Source organism: Anolis carolinensis, unplaced genomic scaffold (assembly GCF_035594765.1).
Source record: "Anolis carolinensis isolate JA03-04 unplaced genomic scaffold, rAnoCar3.1.pri scaffold_12, whole genome shotgun sequence".
Taxonomy (NCBI): Eukaryota; Metazoa; Chordata; class Lepidosauria; order Squamata; family Dactyloidae; genus Anolis; species Anolis carolinensis.
Genome location: NW_026943823.1, coordinates 21,810,949 through 21,832,341, shown reverse-complemented (window position 1 = coordinate 21,832,341; position 21,393 = coordinate 21,810,949). Strand labels below are relative to the sequence as shown.

At 39.1% G+C, this 21,393-nt stretch overlaps 2 protein-coding genes across 5 annotated transcripts in view; one reads left to right on the top strand and one right to left on the bottom strand.

Annotated features, from left to right (window-relative positions):
• LOC134294124 (uncharacterized) overlaps positions 1 to 5,939 on the bottom strand; it is an 88,068-nt gene extending 82,129 nt beyond the window's left edge. For all 4 annotated transcript variants that reach the window (XR_010001098.1, XR_010001099.1, XR_010001100.1 and 1 more), the window contains exons 1-2: positions 5,802 to 5,939; positions 4,249 to 4,309 (exon numbers count right to left, since the gene is read on the bottom strand). The gene's annotated coding sequence lies outside the window, so the exon portion shown is untranslated. The remainder of the gene's footprint in view (positions 1 to 4,248; positions 4,310 to 5,801) is intronic.
• LOC100565861 (cysteine-rich hydrophobic domain-containing protein 1) lies at positions 5,862 to 19,861 on the top strand. The gene is made up of 6 exons (XM_008122685.3): positions 5,862 to 6,234; positions 9,344 to 9,398; positions 12,722 to 12,877; positions 13,013 to 13,069; positions 13,346 to 13,405; positions 15,810 to 19,861. Exons 1-6 carry the CDS (start codon positions 5,900 to 5,902, stop codon positions 15,858 to 15,860), a joined length of 714 nt encoding a protein of 237 aa, XP_008120892.1. The 5' UTR covers positions 5,862 to 5,899; the 3' UTR covers positions 15,861 to 19,861.
• The last annotated feature ends 1,532 nt before the right edge of the window (positions 19,862 to 21,393 follow it).

The window sequence follows — 21,393 nt, the reverse complement described above, 5'->3', positions numbered from 1 at the left end:
AAAAAACATTATCTCTGCAATTTCAACCTTATCTCCAATGACCTTTTGCCAGCCCCTTGCCAAGTCTGCAAAGGTCCAGTCGGTCGGCAGAACATGATCTAATCGGAGCCAGAGCCAGATCCAGATCCAGAGGAAACAGATAACAGCCTCAGAAGCACAGGAAAAGAGGGTCTATCTCCCGTTTTACAGATAAAACAACAAAGCGCAAGAGGTAAATAATATATATGTATATACAGGGTTATCTAATACAGAGGCTCCCAGAGAAAGGAGGGAGAGAAATCATGCCTTGGCTTTTAAAGGTTTTTAAGGTTGTCAGGGTCTGCTGTGTTTTTATATCCTTTTAATGATGTTTAATACTGTTTTAATACAGTAGAGTCTTGTTTATCCAACATTCACTTATCCAACGGTCTGCATTATCCAATGCAGTTTGCCTTTTAGTAGTCAATGTTTTTATAGTCAATTTTTCAATACATTGTGAAGTTTTGGTGCTAGATTCATAAATGCAGTAATTACAACATAGTAATTATTGTGTATTGAACTGCTTTTTTCTGTCCATTTGTTGTAAAGCATGATGTTCTGGTGCTTAATTTGTAAAATCATAACATAATTTGATATTTAATAGGCTTTTCCTCAATCCCTCATTATCCAACGTTTTCACTTCTCCAACGTTTATGTTGGATAAGTGAGACTCCACTGCAATTAAATAAAATGTAAATTATATATACATTACGCACAAAATAAATAAAAACATATACTACAGTAGAGTCTCACTTATCCAAGCTTCGCTTATCCAAGCTTCTGGATTATCCAAGCCATTTTTGTAGTCAATGTTTTCAATATATCGTGATATTTCGGTGCTAAATTCGTAAATACAGTAATTACAACATAACATTACTGCGCATTGAACTATTTTTTCTGTCAAATTTATTGTATAACATGATGTTTTGGTGCTTAATTTGTAAAATCATAACCTAATTTGATGTTTAATAGGCTTTTCCTTAATCCCTCCTTATTATCCAAGATATTCACTTATCCAAGTTTCTGCCGGCCCACTTAGCTTGGATAAATGAAAGTCTACTGTATAGGCAATCAAAAGAAATATAAATTATTATTATTGTCGTGTCAGGAGCGACCGGAGTTGCTTTTGGAGTGAGAGAATTGGCCGTCTGCAAGGACGTTGCCCAGGGAACATTGCCCGGAGGTTTTGATGTTTTTACCATCCTTGTGGGAGGCTTCTCTCATGTCCCCGCATGGAGCTGGAGCTGATAGAGGGAGCTCATCCGGGCTCTCCCCGGGTGGGATTCGAACCTGGCAGCCTTCAGGTCAGCAACCCAACCTTCAAGTCACAAGGCTTTTATCCCCTAGGCCACTGGAGGCTCCATAAATTAATTAAACACACACACACATACTCACACAAATAAAATAATGAATAAATGGCAAAAACGACATGGACTGATTTTGACTCTAACATGAGGCTTCTTGGATGAATGGATCTAACCTTTTGTTTAAATCTTTTATATTTTTATATTGTATTGATAATTTTATCTGTTTTATATACTGTGTGTTTTAACTGTGTATAGGCATCGAATTGTTGCCATTATTGTACGCCGCCCTGAGTCCCTTCGGGTGAGAAGGGCGGGATATAAATGCTAGAAATAAATAAATAAATAAATAACAAAATATATACAATAAATAAATAAATAAATAGGAATATGAAAATGGCCTTGCAGGATTTGGCCAACCCACAAAACCGTTGGGTCCATTCCTTTTGGATGCAAGAAATGAGGTTCAGTTCCCATTATTGGGGATCAATGATTAACCAGCTTTTTATTTCATATTAAAAGGGGCCTGTGCTTAATAGCAGGGGCTTCTGGGCAATCTTCCTCCTCCTCCTTTGGAGGGGTTTCTTCCTTCCTACCTTCCTTCAGATCTTCCCGGGTTGTTTTTGATGTGTTTGGGGACAAACTGGGAGGACAAAAGACCCCTTGAAAGCGGCAGCTCCCTAAACTCCATGGAGGTGTCAATGGGAGCCGCACACAACATACAAAAGGACAACCAGATCCTATCATTGCTGGGAACCCCCCCCCCTTTTTTTTTTCTTTCTTTCTTTTTTCACATTCAGAAAACACAAACCAATTGGTTTGGCATTTACAAGCCCTAAACAAATGTCCAGGTCTCTTTCATCTCTTGGAGAGGAACAAGAGTTTTGCAAAAACATAATAAAAAAGTTTTGTTTATATATACATGTGTGTGTGTGTGTAATTGGCATAGCATGCTACTATGCTTTATATATATATATATATATATATATATATATATATATATATATATATATATAAAAGTGATGGCATCATGGCGACCCACAAAACAACAAAACTACAGGCCCCCAACCTCGAAATTTGACAACACAACCCATCATCCACGCCTCAAGGTTGATACAACAAAAAGAAAAGAAAAATAAAGTCCTAATTAGAGAGAGAGGAATAATTGCTTTTATCCAATTGCTGCCAGTTAGAAGGCTAAGCTTCTCCAACTTGGTCTCCTAGCAACCCAAAAAATAATAATAATAATAATAATAATAAACACTAAAAAATTAATACAATAAAATACTATAATAACAGAAAATAACTAAAAATAATACAAGAAAATAATAAAATATAATAAATAAAAATATAACTTACAATAAAATTAATAAAAAAATGCAAATAACGTCAAATAAAAATTACACAACAATTTTTAACCAATACTACCACCACTTTGCCACAGCAACGCGTGGCCGGGCACAGCTAGTGTGTATATATATATATATATATATATATATATATACTATAGTATTTATTTATTTATTTATTTATTTTATTTATATTCCACCCTGCTCACCCCGAAGGGGACTCAGAGCGGCTTACAAATCCAAATTTATTTAATGCTTAGACCATAGGTCTTTTGCATGCAAGACAAACAAACAAATACACAAAAGCCAGACCATCAAATACAATATAAAACATGCCATTAAAACCCTATATAAATCATTAAAACATTAAAATGCTGAAAATATCGATGTCAGGATATGCCCTTCAAATACTGCATATTTCATGGATTAGCACCAACATAATTAAAAACAAGATAAAACCAAGTAAGTACAGTATTATTAAAATCCAAGCAGGGAACACCTTGGATATAAAAACCACTATTAGTTAAAAGCATCCCCAGCACAGTCAACCGCGACATCGGAGATCAGTTTTGCCCAGATTTTCTGAGCTGCCAGGGCAAAAAGGAACACCTTATGAGTAACTGCAGGGTTACAAATTAAATTTACATACAATATATTATATTATTAGCATAGCACAATGCTGGCAATAAATTACCATATTGTACCATATCTATATATTGTATTACAGTATTATTATATTTTATTGCAAAATAATATTATTAATATTATACGCATATACAATATATTATAATAATATATATTATTTTAAATTATATTTTATATATGTAGTATATAATATTCAATATAATTTACAATAATATATAATAATATAGTACAGTAGAGTCTCACTTATCCAACATTCGCTTATCCAACGTTCTGGATTATTCAACGCAGTCAGCCTTTTAGTAGTCAATGTTTTTGTAGTCAATCTTTACAATACATTGGTGCTAAATTCGTAAATACAGTAATTACTACATAACATTGCTGTGTATTGAACTGCTTTTTTTTGACAAATTTGTTGTAAAACATGATGTTTTGGTGCTTAATTTGTAAAATCATAATGTAATTTGATATTTAATAGGCTTTTCCTTAATCCCTCCTTATTATCAAACATATTCGCTTATCCAACGTTCTGCTGGCCCGTTTATGTTGGATAAGTGAGACTCTACTGTAGATTGTATATACATATAATATTGATAATATTATAATGTATTATGATATAATACTGATAATAATACAATATAATATTAATTATGTAGTATATATTAAATGTATGTAATATTACTAATAATATTACAATATAATTGCTATAGTAAAATATAGTAATTTTATAATAATATTGTACTATGCTAATAATATAATGTATTGCATGTAAATATAATTTGGGGTGAGAAGGGCGGGATATAAATGTAATAAAAATAAAACTCATTCCCTGAGTTTTGCAAAATTGTTTTTTTTTGGGGGGGGGGGGGGTAAATCCCAGTTAAACTGGATCCATACTGTTGCATTAACTCACACAGATAATAATAATTTCTTACCCTATTATTGCATCTGCTACCGGCCTTTTCTCACAGTTCAATGTATATTCTTCCAAATATTCTGAAAAAAATGTTTTTGAAAATATGTATTAACGGTATGTATTGAAGGAATTGAGTGCCTTCTTGCAAAACTCCAGAGCAAAACCCACTTGAAGCAGATAAAAATAACTGCTTTAACTCATACAGCTTATATTTAAGAATATAATAATATACTTGGGAATATATTTCTAACATTTTAAACTTCTCTTTTAATTTGGATTATGAAAGGTTTGGGGCCAAGAGAGCATAGGTTGATCATGCTTGTCCAGAATGCATTCTGGATTGTTTTCAGATTTTGGAATATTTGCATATAAAGTGACATAACAAAATTCATATATATATATATATATATATATATATATATATATCCACACACACACATGTGGTAAGATGCTTTGTTTTCAGATTTTGGAATATTTGCATATAAAGTGATTGCACAAAATTCATACACAGTAGAGACTCGCTTATCCAAGCTTCTGGATTATCCAAGCCATTTTTGTAGTCAATGTTTTCAATACATCGTGATATTTTTGTGCTAAATTCGTAAATACGGTAATTACTACGTAGCATTGTGTAACATGATGTTTTGGTGCTTAATTTGTAAAATCATAACCTAATTTGGTGTTTAATAGGCTTTTCCTTAATCCCTCCTTATTATCCAACATATTTGCTTATCCAACGTTCTGCCAGCCCATTTACATTGGATAAGCGAGACTTATCCAACACTCGCTTATCCAACGTTCTGGATTATCCAACACATTTTTGTAGTCAATGTTTTCAATACATCGTGATATTTTGGTGCTAAATTTGTAAATACGGTAATTACAACATAACATTACTGCATATTGAACTACTTTTTCTGTCAAATTTGTTGTATAACATGATGTTTTGGTGCTTAATTTGTAAAATCATAACCTAACTTGGTGTTTAATACGCTTCTCCTTGATCTCTCCTTATTATCCAACATACAGTAGAGTCTCACTTATCCAACACTCGCTTATCCAACGTTCTGGATTATCCAACGCATTTTTGTAGTCAATGTTTTCAATACATCGTGATATTTTGGTGCTAAATTCGTAAATACAGTAATTACTACATAGCATTACTGCATATTGAACTACTTTTTCTGTCAAATTTGTTGTCTAACATGATGTTTTGGTGTTTAATTTGTAAAATCATAACCTAATTTGATGTTTAATAGGCTTTTCCTTAATCTCTCCTTATTATCCAACATAATAATAATAATAATAATAATAATAATTTTATTCTTATATCCCGCCCCATCTCCCCGGAGGGACTCGGGGCGGCTTACATGGGGCCATGCCCAGACACGACAGCACAAATCAGATAAAACATTAAACTGAGCAGTAAAACTTCATATTCGCTTATCCAACTTTTTGCCGGCCCGTTTATGTTGGATAAGTGAGACTCTACTGTAAATAAATAATAATGTCCAGGGTGGGAGAAAAAACTCTTATCCGTTGGAGGCAAGTGTCAATGTCGCAATTAATCACCTTGATTAGCACTGAATAGCCTGGCAGCTTCAAAGCCTGCCTAGGGGGCAATCCTTTGTTGGGAGGTGTTAGCTGGCCCTGATTGTTTCCTGCCCGGAATGCCTTTCCGTTATCTGCCGGGCGCATGCGCGTTTGCTGCCTCGGCCTGGCGCGTGGTGGGCGCAGCGGCGCATGCGCGCAGGGAGGGGGCGGCGGCGATGAGCGTCCTGCTCCCCAACATGGCGGACTTCGACACCATCTACGAGCTGGAAGAAGAGGAGGAGGAGGAGGAGGAGGAAGAGGAGGGGAGCGAGCCCCGCGGCCCCGGGCGGCCCCTGCCCCTCTCTCCGCCCGAGGACGAGGGCCAGGCCGCGCGGAGGAGCGGCCCCGAGATGCCCAGGCCTCGCGACGCCCCGGAGCCCGTCGCCGTGAGGGGAGCCGGGCACCTCACCGTGTGAGTGGGCGGGGCTAGGAGAGGGGGCGGGGCTTCCGCGAGAGGGGCGGGGCCTGGGCCAGCCTTGAGTCACTCCACTTCCTTACTTTACACCAGGTTTGGGCAAACTTCGGCCCATACTATCAGTAGTAATTGGCTTAATGTTATCAAGCTCAGCTGGTGCTTTACCTTTATAATAATAATAATAATAATACAGTAGAGTCTCGCTTATCCAACGTAAACGGGCCAGCTGAACGTTGGATAAGCGAATATGTTGGATAATAAGGAGAGATTAAGGAGAAGCCTATTAAACATCAAATTAGGTTATGATTTTACAAATTAAGCACCAAAACATCATGTTACACAACAAATTTGACAGAAAATGTAGTTCAATATGCAGTAATGCTACGTAGTAATTACCGTATTTACGAATTTAGCACCAAAATATCACGATGTATTGAAAACATTGACTACAAAAATGTGTTGGATAATCCAGAACGTTGGATAAGCGAGTGTTGGATAAGTCTCGCTTATCCAATGTAAATGGGCTGGCAGAACGTTGGATAAGCAAATATGTTGGATAATAAGGAGGGATTAAGGAAAAGCCTATTAAACACCAAATTAGGTTATGATTTTACAAATTAAGCACCAAAACATCATGTTATACAACAAATTTGACAGAAAAAGTAGTTCAATACACAGCAATACTATGTAGTAATTACTGTATTTACGAATTTAGCACCAAAATATCATGATGTATTGAAAACACGGACTACAAAAATGTGTTGGATAATCCAGAACGTTGGATAAGCGAGTGTTGGATAAGTGAGACTCTACTGTAATAATAAAACTTTATTTATATACCGCCTTATCTCCCGGATGGGACTCAGGGCGGTTTACAGTCATAAAAGCAACGCAAACATTACATCACAACATAATAACACATTATTAAACAAAGTAAAATAATACAATATAACAATAAATAACACTTACATGACCAGATCAAGGGGCCTTTGATAAGTTTTAATCATTGGAAAGGTTATTTGCCCAGCTCATTTTATGTTTGCTGTGTTTCTCAAGTGTTTTATAATGATTGTGATTCTTAATGCCTTTTAAATTTATTTGTGTGTTTTGGTATTTGGTGTTATTGTATGTTGGTTTTATATCTGTAAGCCGCCCCGAGTCCCTCTGGGGAGATGGTGGCGGGGTACAAAAATAAAATAATAATAATAATAATAATAATAATAATTATTATTATTATTATTATTTAGAGGTAAAAAAATTTATTATTTTAATGTTATTCTTATTTTAATATTATTTTATTTATTATTTTAATGTTCAGACTAAATCTCAGAATAGATTCAGTCACACAGATGGTGGCATTTGAAGTAACCAGGTGTAGAGCTGAGCCTCATTCACTCAATCCCCATCTTTCTCCCAAGATTGGAAGGTAACCTCACTAAAACATGACAGTGAAAAATAACCCAAAAGTGGATATCGTTATTTATTTGTTTTTATTTATTTATTAGACTTGTATACCGCTACTCCCAGTTTGGCTCGGAGCGGTTTACAGAAATAGATTAAAACAATACACTTAGCTTTAAAACAACAATAAAAAAAACAATAAAAACAGACACCCTTATGCCTTTTTTTGTTTAACTTGCTACGCAACCTTGGGTAAATCAGAAGAAGACAAGACAAATCCCCTTTAGACAAATCTCACCAACAAAACCTTATGACACTCACTTTAGGCTCGTCATAAGTCACAAATGACTTAAAGGCACATAACAACTTTGATCAGACAGCTTCATTCAGGGAATGAAAATATTACTTTTTTGAACTAGAAATCCCCAGATATCTTAACTGGAATTTTGAGAGCTGAAGTCCAAAAGTAACACATCCAGATTGTCTCTGTATATGTTTTCATAGTTTTATAATATTGTGTTTTATTATTGTCTGAATCTGGCATTGGCATTGAATCCCCCGCTGGCTCAATGGGTTAAAGCTTTGTGCTGGCAGGACTGCTGACTTGAAGGTTGGGTTGCTGATCTGAAGGTTGCCGGCTCGAATCCAACCCGGGGAGAGCACGGATGAGCTCCTTCTGTCAGCTCCAGCTCCCCATGCAGGGACATAAGAGTAGCCTCTTACAAGGATGGTAGCAACAACAACAACAAAACTTTATTTATATACCGCTCTATCTCCGATAAGGACTCAGAGCGGTTTACACATCATAAAAAACAATACATACATATACATAATATAAAATACAGGAAACCAATATAACAGCAATTAACAAACATGTTTAAAATTCCAACATTTTAAAATAATGTAATACCTAGTAAGAGCAATTGGTAAAACATCAAAACATCCAGGCATCCCCTGAGACGGCCAATTCTCTCTCACCAGAAGTGACCTGCAGTCTCTCAAGTCGCTCCTGACACAAATATATTTTTGTGTGTGTGTGTGTGTGTGTGTATATATATATATATATATATGTAATACAATATAATCATCATCATCATCATAATACACTATTTTAATTGTATATTATATATTACATGTAATATTAATAATATTGCAGAATAGGCATATAGTACAATATAGTAATATATAATGCTTATATTGTGCTATGCTAATAATATAATATATTGTATGTACATATAACTTGTAAGCTGCCCTGAGTCCTCTTTGGGATCAGAAGGGCGGGATATAAATGTCATAAATAAATAAACAAACACACACACGCATACATACAAGGGTGTCTTCTGCCTCATATATGTATTATATTCTTATATTGACACAGGAGACATGGTGGAATGATGTCTTCCTGCCCTCTTTATGTCTATATATTTACTCGTTCAGAGACATGTTGCAAGATAGGAAAGGAAATACTTCGTCTATTCGGTTGCCAATTAACTTGTGAAATTTCCTAGCGCAGGATGTGGTTTTGCCCACCAAAATGAGAGATGGGAAATGTCAAGATTTACAGAGAGATGATTGGACAAAATGGAATAGGAGATGCCTTATCAATACCCGATTTCCCTGATCGCTTAAGGCGTTTCATTCAGTGTTGAATCATGACTCTGTGATGTCCATTATTTGGAAACCCCTTTTCTTCTTTATCTTGAAGGTTCGGCTTGAGCAACAGGTTCGACACAGAATTCCCTTCGATTTTGACGGGGAAGGTAAGCCGGAGCCTGCATCTGCTTTAAATCGTTTTTTAAAGCCTCTTTTTTTGTTTCTTCTTATGTGGGAAAAGAAGTAAGAAAGGGTAGAGGCGTATTCCATACAATAAGGAACAAGGGAAAAACAGATCAGGGTATCAATATCTCATATTATCTTTCCTCTTCCCTATATGAATGGCTTTAAGGTCACTTTGTAAATTCCTTACAATAAGAACAAGAGCTCCTGTATCCCATATTATCTTCCCCTCTTTCATATAGGTCATTCTTTCAATAGTACAAATGCTTTATTGTGTTGTTGAAGGCTTTCATGGCCGGAATCACTGGGTTATTGTGAATTTTCCGGGCTGTCTGGCCATGTTCCAGAAGCATTCTCTCCTGACATTTCACCCACATCTATGGCAGGCATCCTCAGAGGTTGTGAGGTGTGTTGGAAACTAGGCAAGCAGGGTTTTATATATTTGTGGAATGCCCCAGGTGGGAGAAGAAACTCTTGTCTCTTGGAGGCAAGAGTGAATGTTGCAATTGGCCACTTTGGTTAGCATTAAGATAATGGAGGCCCATTTTGACTTTTGGGGGGAGAAAAACCAAAATAGAACATCAATACCCAATATTATACTTCCTCTTCCCATATAGATTATTATTATTATTATTATTATTATTATTATTATTATTTGAAACACAACAAGATGAGTCCACAGCAGACACTCTGCTGGCTGTTGTATTGGATAACACGTCGGACACTTCCGAAGTGTCTAGGACTGTGTGATGTATCGGCGAATAATGCATGCAAATCCCAGTCAGGTGGCCTTCTGCAGCTGACAGCTGGGGATTTTGTCAGTGTCAATTGTTTTTAAGTGCAGGCCAAGGTCTTTAGGCACTGCATCCAGTGTGCCAATCACCACGGTGACCACCTTTACTGGATTGTAACAGAGTATTATTATTATTATTATTATTATTATTAGATACACAACATGATTAGTACACAGCGAACAATATCACTATGCTGGCTGTTGTATTCGATCACACAATCCCACCAGCTGGGAACCTCTGCTTTAAAGAGTAAAGATACTTTTTGTTTCCTTTTGGATAGACCGAGAGATTGAGATGATGGAGTCCTTGTATTGTCGAAAACTTTCATGGCCGGAATCACTGGAATCCAATACCAGATGCTGTCCTCTATATTTCAAGGCAACGAGCAAAACAACCTCTAAGAAACCCTGTGAAGGGATGTGTGTGTGTTATATATAAATACACACACACACACACAGAGCTGCTTTCATTATGGCTTGCTGGCACATTGCATCTGGCTTTACAGCCTGGAAAACTCACAGCAACCCAATGATGGAGTCCTGTTAGGACTTTTTTTTAACCAGAAAAGAAATGGAAGTTCCTTACAACAAGAAAAGGGGACAGTACAATATCCCATATAGAAGGTTTCTTCTTTTTCCTCAGTCCATCCTGACAAGTTTCTAATACTTGCCACTTTTCAGTTCATTTTAAAGGGTTTTGCACTCTTCCCCGTAGCCTGCATGCTGGGGCAAGCTTTTTTCCTGGATCCGCATCTCCAGCCCTAAATCTCAGCCCTCTGCTCTCCTGTCACCTGGAGCAATCGGGGATCCTTTTGCGGAGGATGGGGGAAAGGCCTTGCTTCCTGCCTGGAGCTTGGACAACAATGAGGGCTAATTCCGTGAGGAGGGGAAATGGGTCTGGGATTGCAGGGCAGCCACGGAGGAGGCCATAAAAAGGAGCCTGGGCTTTGGGGTCCGGCCCCAAGGTGTGATTGATAGGGCCCTCCTCCTCCTCCTCGGACCCAGAGGCCTGCTGGCCTTTGCTTGTTCCTGGCATCCTGTTGTAAAAGGTTATGGTCCTGCCCTCCGTCCCTTTTATGGGCCTGGAAGGGACTGGTCTTTGACAGCGCCGTCTGGCTGCGTTTTGAGTGTTTTTCTCCTCTTCCTTTCAAACCAGACTGATTCCAAAGTTCTTTTATTCTCTTTTTGCTTGTTGTCCATGGGAAGGAATTGAAGTCTTCCAGGGCGGAAGAACATCTCTTGGACCTCGGCCTTCTCCACTTTGCATATAGTTTCCCAACCATCAACTGAGGTCCCTTCCACACAGCCATAGAACTCAGAATATCAAGGCAGATAATAATAATAATAATAATAATAATAATAATAATAATAATAATAATAATAATGATGCAACTGCAAAAGGCCACCCTGCTGGGATAATAATAATAATAATAATAATAATAATAATAATAATAATAATAAAACTTTATTTATACCCCGCCACCATCTCCCCTATGGGGACTCGGGGCGGCTTACATGGGGCCATGCCCAGACACCATACAATATAACAAAATAAACAGCAAATCATAACACAATATAACAGTGCAAAATCATCGAATATATATTACAACCCAAATCGGAAAAAACAATGAAAACCAGGGCAGGTCACATGAACACTTAATTAAAAACTCGGGAGAGAGAGACATAGGAATAGGGGGAAACAGGGAAATAAAATGGTGGAGCAGTCTAAAGGATAAAAACCATCTGTGCGCATCATCCGAAAATACATCACACAGTCCTAGACACTTGGGAAGTGTTCAACTTGTGATTTTGTGATATGAAATCCAGCATATCTATCTTGTTTGCTGTGTCATAATAAAATAATAATAATAATAATAATAATAATAATAATAATAATAATAATAATAACTGCAAAAGGCCACCCTACTGGGATCTGCACGCATTTTGGTGTGGTGGAGACTTTCAAGCAGAGGCTGGATGGCCATCTGTCGGGGTGCTTTGAATTTAATTTCTTCCTTCTTGGTAATGGGTTGGACTGGATGGCCCATGAGGTCTCTTCCAGTTCTATGAAAGCTACATTAAGTGAGTGCCATTGTTCAAGGCTACGGAACCATTGGAGTTGTAGTTTTGCAAGGTCTTTTGCCTTCTCTGGCCAAGAGTGCTTCTGCCTCACCAAACTACAACTCCCTTGATTCCATAGCATTGACCAGTGGCAGTTCAAGTGGTTCCAAACTGCATTAATTCTACAATTTAGATGCATCCCATAGTAGATGCTTGAATATTTGGTTTTTGGGCTGCATAGCATAAGCTTTCTCCACTTTATATAGAGTCTCATAGCATCCTAGAGTTGGAAGAGACCCCCAGGGGCCATCCAGTCCAACCCCATACTTCCAGGAAGGAAAAGCACACTCAAAGCCCTCCTGACAGATATCCATCCAGCCTCTGCTTAGAAACCTCCAACGGACTCCACGGTTGAAGTTTCCAAAAACTATTAACCGTTTCTCTGTTTTTAAGGTGGCGCCAGAAGAATTCAAGACCAGCATCAGTCGGGTGAATGCGTGTTTGAGGAAGAACCTGCCCATCAACGTGAAATGGCTTCTCTGTGGCTGTTTGTGCTGCTGTTGTACTTTGGGGTGCAGCCTCTGGCCAGCTGTCTGTCTCACCAAAAGAGTAAGTTCACAGATCCATAGAAGGATGTGCAGTCCTTTTGATGTACAGTCTCCCAATCTGGGACTGAAGGCAGCTGTTTCTGTGGCTCCCGTTTTGGATCCATATCCTGACGTGGTTCTGGTTTTTATTTCTTAGACGAGAAGATCGATTCAGAAGTTGCTAGAGTGGGAAAATAACAGATTATATCATAAGGTAAGGAGCATGTGGCTCTCAGCTGTGGCTCTGTTGTATCCATTTGAGTAAAAGGGTTCACGTTCATTCCTTACTAGGCAGGCAAATATCTTAATTTTAAAGGGTTGAATTTTGAGTCTTTCTAATTGATCTAATAGATTTTGAATATTTATAATATGATCTATTACATTTTATCTTTATGGAGGACTGTGAGCAGCATTTAACCTCATTGCTGTATTGCTTGTATTATGTCCATCTGGCGATAATGGCAAACATTCTGTTACTTCTTGTTTTAAGCTTGGCTTGCACTGGAAGTTGAGTAGAAGGAAATGTGAAAGCAGCAATATGATGGAATATGTAAGTTCTTTTCTTTTCTTATGCAGTTGTATGTCACTCTACCTATGTATGTTTCAGCTATAATTCTTAAACCAGCCTCTAGTCCTCTGGGCTGGATATACCTTCATTTAATTAGTATATACCAGTGGCTCCCAACCTTTTTTTGACCAGGAACCACTCTCCAAAGGGCTACAAATCAGTTTTTCGGTTACATTCGGTTTGGTTATTTGGGGTTCCGATTCAGAAAATTGCATTGGATAGACCACATCAGCTCTAGTTTCTGATACAGAACATATGCCATCCAGTAGTCACCATCTGCTTCCCCATAGATAGCCACATTTAATAATCTAGAGCTGATGTGGTCTATCCAATGCAATTTTCTGAATCAGCACCCAAAATCACACCTAAAAACGAAGACACCAAGAACAAATATTTTTTTGGTTGGGCTGTGTTATTATCCGTAGTAATAACAGTGAGGCCATGGACCACATTTTAGTTCTGCAGACCACTGGAGGTCCACGGACCACAGGTTGGGAACCACTGGTATATTCCATTTGGGTTTGGCAGGATTAGGTTGAAACTTCTAAACATTTTGGGGCTGAGAGTAGTGCAACATGACAGGAAACCTCATCGAAGTCTTTTATTTGACCCAGCTATTATGTCAGTATATTCAGATCTACAGTTCAGTGACTTGGCTCTTCTTACATTGCATGATTAACCTTTGAGGACAATATTAATTAATATCATTGCAGATGGGGACCTCCCTCTGCAACGAAGCAACATGGGAAGAGACGCAGTTGAGTCTCAATGGCAGCAATATCTGTGAGCAGCGGAGATTCACTTTCAGCTTCCTTTTGTGGTGGATCCTGGTGTTCTGCTTTGGTTTTTCTCCCCAAAAGGAGTCCATCATCTCAATGTCTTTTACTATTTAAAGGGGAGGCAGGCTCCAACTTACCTTCCCTGTCAGAATGAAAGGAAATTAATTGTTTCTGCCAAAACTCTTTGCTTCCACTTTGCCTTCCTTTTGCACAAGTGGAGAGAGCTGACGAATAGGAAAAGGAAGTTTTGAGCCCAAAACGCCATCTGCCCTGAGCTGGTATTGCCATCTAGCGGACAGTCAACACATGGAAGCATCCAGGAGTTTGTGTCTCCAGGTTCCCTGTCAATTTAAAGGGACCCTATGAGTATTCTAAAGTGTTGTCGAAGGCTTTCATGGCCGGAATCACTGAATTGTTGTGACTTTTCCGGGCTTTATGGCCATGTTCCAGAAGCATTCTCTCCTGACATTTCACCCACATCTATGGCAGGCATCCTCAGAGGTTGTGAGAATGATGTCCAGGATGGGAGAAAGAACTCTGTTGGAGGCAAGTGGGAATGTGGCAATTGATCACCTTGATTAGCATTGAATAGCCTTGCAGCTGTTCTAAACAATCACGGCCAGCTAATCACCTCCCAACAAAGGATTCCCCCAGGCAGGGAGCAGCCAGGCTTTGAAGCTGCAAAGCTGTTCAGTGCTAATCAAGCTGTCAAATTGCAACATTCACGCTTGCCTCCAACAGAGAAGAGTTCTTTCTCCCACCCTGGACATTAATACACACACACACACACACACACATATATATATATATATATATACAGTAGAGTCTCACTTATCCAAAATAAACGGGCCGGCAGAACGTTGGATAAGCAAATATGCTGGATAATATGGAGGGATCAAGGAAAAGTCTATTAAACATCAAATTAGGTTATGATTTTACAAATTAAGCACCAAAACATGTTATACAACAAATTTGTTAGAAAAAGTAGTTCAATACGCAGTAATGTTATGTTATAATTACTGTATTTATGAATTTAGCACCAAAATATCACGATATATTGAAAACATTGACTACAAAAATGCGTTGGATAATCCAGAACATTAAGAAAATGTTGGATAAGTGAGACTACTGTATATATAAACCCCAGTTGCCTAGTTTCCACAACCTCTGAGGATGCCCTCCAGAGATGTGGGTGAAACGTCAGGAGAGAATGCTTCTGGAAGATGGCCATACAGCCCGCTTCTGAAACATGGCCATGGAGCCCGAAAACTCACAACAACCCATATTAAACAGAGTTGAAAAACTATTTTAAAAAATTTAAAAAATGGAAAACCAGTGTTTGAGATGCATCTAGACCCAAAAAGAACACCTAGGTTTTCACTAAAGGAAGTCAGTGTTGATTTCGTGCTGTCTTTAAATCTAAAAAAGGCCCCTTCCTGAAACCCTGGCTTATAAAAGTCATCCAGATGGATCAAGAGTCTGATTTGGTATGAAACCGCATCATGTCCTTTTTTTTCAAGCCCTTGTATGTTGCCAGATGTTCTGTACGATGAAAACTAAATGCATTGCTTAATGTCTCTTTTATATTTTTCCCCCTCCTTCTATAGGTAATTCTCATAGAATTCTTACCAAAATACCCGATATTTCGGCCTGACTGAGGAACGCAGTGTTATATCACCTTCCGTGTTACCTGTCATTTCCTACCTGTAGTGCCTTGTAGGGGATGGGGAGAGAAGATGGTCTACTTTTTGCTGTGATTTTTTTTTTACAAGAAAGAAAAACAGAAGTGTTTTGGAGTTACCTTTCTTGCTCGGTTATTTTCCTTCTTGTTTTAAGAAGAAAACAATTTGCACATTTTTTTTTAAACGACGAGGCTTGCCTTGCGCACTCTTGGAACTTATGTGTTTTTTTAATGACAAAGGTTGCCACTACGAGTGTCATATCGATGCGACTTGTTCTCTAAGCATGCTGCCTTATTAGTTTCCAAACCGGATGGATGTCTGTTTATCCAAATGTCTAATCTGGCCATCTCCTTTTGGCCGTCAAATGGTTTGATAATCTGCTTGCGTTAGAGTTGCCATGAACCACACTTACAAAGTTGCTCATCTTAGGTTTGTGGGTTAGTTGCTTTGGCGCCATGGTTGTGTAAATATTGCCTCACTGTATAGTATAGTAAGTGTGGTGTTATGCCAAGGTTTACAACAATGTAATATAATTCCTTTTGTGTTTTGCCACTGTTCTGCGTTAAGAGTTATTACGGATGATATCTGTCAGCATCCCTCTGATTGTACAGAGCCATTCTTGTGCCATAACAATGAAGCCATAACGCGTTGCTCCAGACCACCGAATGTTGGGTTCAAGCACGCTTTGTGGAAAGTGCAAAAATACGGAAATATATTTGCAGAGGTGTGCTTCACAACCCCTTGAATTTATATGGAATTGCGATTTGCTCTCTGTGGTTTTTCAAACCAAATGGCTTTTCAAATTTATTATTGTGATTTGGTATTGCAAAAGGTCAACATTATTGTGCATCAGTGGTTCCCAACTTTTTGGGCCTCAAGGTGTTTTGGACTTCAACTCCCAGATTAGGAACTGTGGGACCTAAAGTCCAAAACACCTGGAGGCCCAAATGTTGGGAACCACTGTTGTACATGGAAGAAGAAAGAAAACCCAGGTGTGACTATAATCTTTATATACCAGGTATATTATTTGTAAAACAAGACGTCTGAATTGATGTAATGTTTCAATGCGAGAGCTCTGGCTAAATCTGTATTGTATCTAGGGAATCCAACTAGACATAGACCTGGGTGATGTTCTCTTCTATTATTATTTCGCTTGGATGTATACTATATATACGTATAATGCAATCTGGAACGGAGTGATAGGGTCAGTGTAGACACCCATAATGCAGTTTAACTGCATCGAAGTGCATTATGTGGGTCTCTACTCACCCTAGAATGCCATTCCAAACTGCATTATATGCCACTGTAGTTCCAATCTTAGTTGCAATGTCAATATTAGATGTCTAAGAGCCTCCCCTTCCCTAGAAAATGCAATTTCAGCCTGCAAAATGTCCTCTTGAACAGCAAAAGAGCCCCGTCCTATATGTTCTGTGGGATGGAGAATCGGATAGCAGAGTTAGGCCTTGCAAAGCCCCAAAAAATTGAATGCAGCTATGTTTTGCTTTTTTGAGAGTGGTGTCTTGCCAAAACTAGGGTCGTATGGTGTATTGCCTGATATGACCAGTGTTTCTTAGGCTTTGGTTCATTGCTGGCTCCTTTGGAAAGACACCGAATCATCCAAATCTGCCTCTAAACTGGAGTGTCTTTTCACATAATTTCTCACATGTTGCTGATGCTCCTTGGAATCAATGCCAGGCCCTAGCCGCGCATCTTTCTCGCCAAGTCTGCTTTGCTTGGTGATTTTAATGGATGTATTTCAGACCAATTTCAAGTCTTTGTAATGCCGTGCCAAATCCAAAATGTTAACGTTCCTCTTACGGAGAATGTGCCCTAAAAATCTTTTTGATTTTGTTTTGTATCTCCAATGCATTGATGAGACTGACTTCCAGTTAATTTTTTCTTCTTTTCATGTTAGGCTATGTGTATAGGTTTTTGTTTTTTGCAGACTGGTTAGAATCCCAGACTCTGTTCTCTAAAGGGGTCATATTCTCATCTTGCATCAATCCCTGCTGAGGCGTTTCTAATACAAGAAACCCTGGTTTAATGTATTCCTATAGTAGCCAATATTTGTTCTGGACATGACATTTGTAGACAGGTTTCCCTCCTCATTTTGGTGTGACAATAGCATATAAAAAGTCCCCACTGTAATCGGTGGAAGCTTGGTTACACAATAGAGCTGGCATGGGCAAACTTCGGCCCTCCAGGTGTTTTGGACTGCAACTCCCACAATTCCAGCTGTTGGGAATTGTGGGAGTTGCAATCCAAAACTTCTGGAGGGCCGAAGTTTGCCCATGCCTGCAATAGAGGGGTCTGCCTTATTGTTGGCTTATTATATAAAACTGGGGTAATTGATTCATTGACTTACATGTACAGGAGGCTTTCACTATCTGTAAAGCTCCAGTGGATTCCTAGACTGGTCTTAAGATCTTGCTTCCAATTCCACAACAGACTGCGTTTCTGGTTATCTTTACCTAGTCATATCTATAAAATAGAAGTCCATCTCTCTCAATCTAGACACACATGACAACCGAGTCCGGTTCTACGTAAGAGGCAAATCCATCTTAAGGCGTTCTGTTATGCTGCTTAAGTGGGAAGCATGACATGCATTGAACCGTATGCTCCCAAGTCTTTTGTGGCTTTATGGACCATGCTCCAGTGGTTTTTCCTCTCCAGTATTTCAAATGGTCTACATTTCAGGCTGAACTTTTCTGCGGTTCGGTCAACAGTCATGTTACATTGTCAAAGGAGAGGAGAAAGTGCCTTGAATGGCTCATCCAAACCAAATATCGAAAGCTATGGCATTGCGTGGGCAAAACGGAAAATATGAATTTTGTTATTCTTGCTGACTGTGTTTCCAAAATATTGGTCCTCCCAAACGTTTTGGACTCCAGCTCCCATCCAGTTCGACCAACAGTCAAGGATGCTGGGATCCGGAGTCCAACGCATCTGGCGGATCCGTTGTTTTAGAGCCATTCTGTTTGAAGCCAATGCAAACTATTTCCTGCATGAAGTTAGGATTCAAGGAAAATATCAATCCTGTTATTCCCTCCTTTTAAAGGCCTGGAACTCACCTATTCATGTCCTATCAAAGCAGGTGCCCATTTCATGATGGCAAAATTGGTTTTATTATCAGCTGTACATTTGACTGGGAACTTCTGTCATTTCAAGTTTTCTTTATATCAGTGTATCCAAAACGTTGGTCCTCCCAAACGTTTTGGACTCCAGCTTCCAGCAGCTCCATCATCCAGTTTGACCAACAGTCAAGGATGCTGGGATCCGGAGTCCAACACATCTGGAGAATCCATTGTTTTAGAGTTGTTCTGCTTGAAGCCCATGACAAACTATTCCCTGCATGAACTTAAGATTCAAGGAATATGCTTTATTAACCTTTCTCCCTTGAAATCCCATTTATTTTCTATGCGGTTGTGTCGTTTTCGTAGAAAACTCGCACATCCACCACCTCTTTCTATGTAACCTGTGGATCTGGTTGTGAATTTGATGGCAATGCAGCTTGGAATAGAGCCTTTTCTTTCTTTTCGTCCATAATACCAAATTGCAGTCATTTTTTAAACCAATGTCGCCACTTCCCAATAAATCCAGGACCCTATTTTCTTGTTTGGATGTCAATGTCCAACACTGTGAATATCTATCACATTTCCACGTCCCGACACTGACCAAGCCTATTAACCCGGAAACACTAGCATTGAGCAATAAATAATCATCAGATCGAAGCAGTGTAAATATCTCACCCTTTGAGCAAAGCAACGGTTAACATTCACATGTTCATGTTCTGCAACTGTTGTGCATCCTTTGTGTTTATGGGTTGGATGTTATTTGTAGCGCTTTTGTTCCAGCTCGTTTAAATCCAAGTCCTTAACACTTCTCTTCTGTTTACAAAATTATAGCCACTTATATAAAAAAAAAAGACGAGGACCTTATGCCTTGAAGTTTTTGAAATAAAAAAAAATCTAAAGATCTTTGCGTCTTGTGACTCAATTGTTAAACCCCTAACGTAATTAGATCAAAGAAAATACGAATCCTGTTATTCTTGCTGTTCGGGTTTATATCAGTGGAAAAGGAGGAGGGAAAGCCGCACTTTAGGAGGGACCCGAACCTTCTCTTCCTTCTTTCCATTCCCACCTTCCTTCGCTTGCTTCCTTCTTTTCCATCTTCCCGTCTTCTTCCTTCCTTTTTCTTCCATCCTCTCTACCTCCCTCCCTTTCTTCTTTCCTTCCACCCATCCTCTCATCTCATTTTTCCTTCCATGCTCCCCTATCTCCTCTCTTCCTCCTTTTTCTTTCATTCCATCCTCTCTTCCTTCCCTTCTCCTTTTCTTCTTTCTTCCTTCCTCTTTTCCTCCATCTTTTTCTCCTTCCTTCCTTCCAGCCTCCCTCTTTAATTAATATAATAATTATTTCCCACCCTTTTCTTCTTCCTCCTCAAGGGGACTCGGGGTGGTTAACCTTTCTTCTTCCTCTACTCCTTTTCTTTTTCCTTCTTCCTTTCTTCATTCTTTCCTTCCATCCAGCCATCCTTTCTTCCTCCCCTCCCTCTTTTCTTCTTTCCTTCCTTTCTTCCTTTTTCCTCCCATCCTTCCTCCCTCCTTCTTCCACCCTTTCTTCCTCCCCTCCTTTTCTCCTTTCTCCAATCCACTTTTCCTCTTCTTTTTTCTTCTTCCCTTTTCCTTCCTCCTGTCCTCCTTTTTCTCCTTCCTTACTTCCTCCTTTTCTTCCTTCTTCCTTCCCCCTCTTTCTCCCCTCCTCCTTTTCTCCTTCCTTCCTCTTTCCTTCCATCCCCTCTCCCCTCCTTTTCTCCTTCCTTCCTTCCTCTTTTTCTCCTTCCTTCCTTCCTCTTTTTCTCCTTCCTTCCTTCTTTTCTTCCTTCCTTCCTTCCATCCATCCTCTCTGCCTCCACTCCTTCCTTCCTTCTTTTCTTTCTTCCTTCCTTCCTTCCTCCTTTTCTCCTTCCTTCTTTTCTTCCTTCCTTCTTTTCTTCCTTCCTTCCTTCCATCCTCTCTGCCTCACTCTTCCTTCCTTCCTTCCTTCCTTCCTTCCTTCCTTCCTTCCTTCCTTCCTCCTTTTCTCCTTCCTTCTTTCCTTCCTTCCTTCCTTCCATCCATCCTCTCTGCCTCCACTCCTTCCTTCCTTCCTTCTTTTCTTTCTTCCTTCCTTCCTTCCTTCCTTCCTTCCTTCCTTCCTTCCTTCCTCCTTTTCTCCTTCCTTCCTTTCTTCCTTTCTTCCATCCTCTCTGCCTCCACTCCTTCCTTCCTTCCTTCCTCCTTTTCTCCTTCCTTCTTTTCTTCCTTCCTTCCTTCCTTCCTTCCTTCCTTCCATCCTCTCTGCCTCACTCTTCCTTCCTTCCTCCTTTTCTCCTTCCTTCCTTTTTTCCTTCCTTCCGTCTTCTTCTCCCCTCCTTTTCTTTTTCCTTGCATTCTTTTTCCCCTCCTCCTTTTCTCCTCCCTCTTTTTCTTCTTCCTTCCTTCCTTCCTCCCATCCATCCTCCCTCCCTC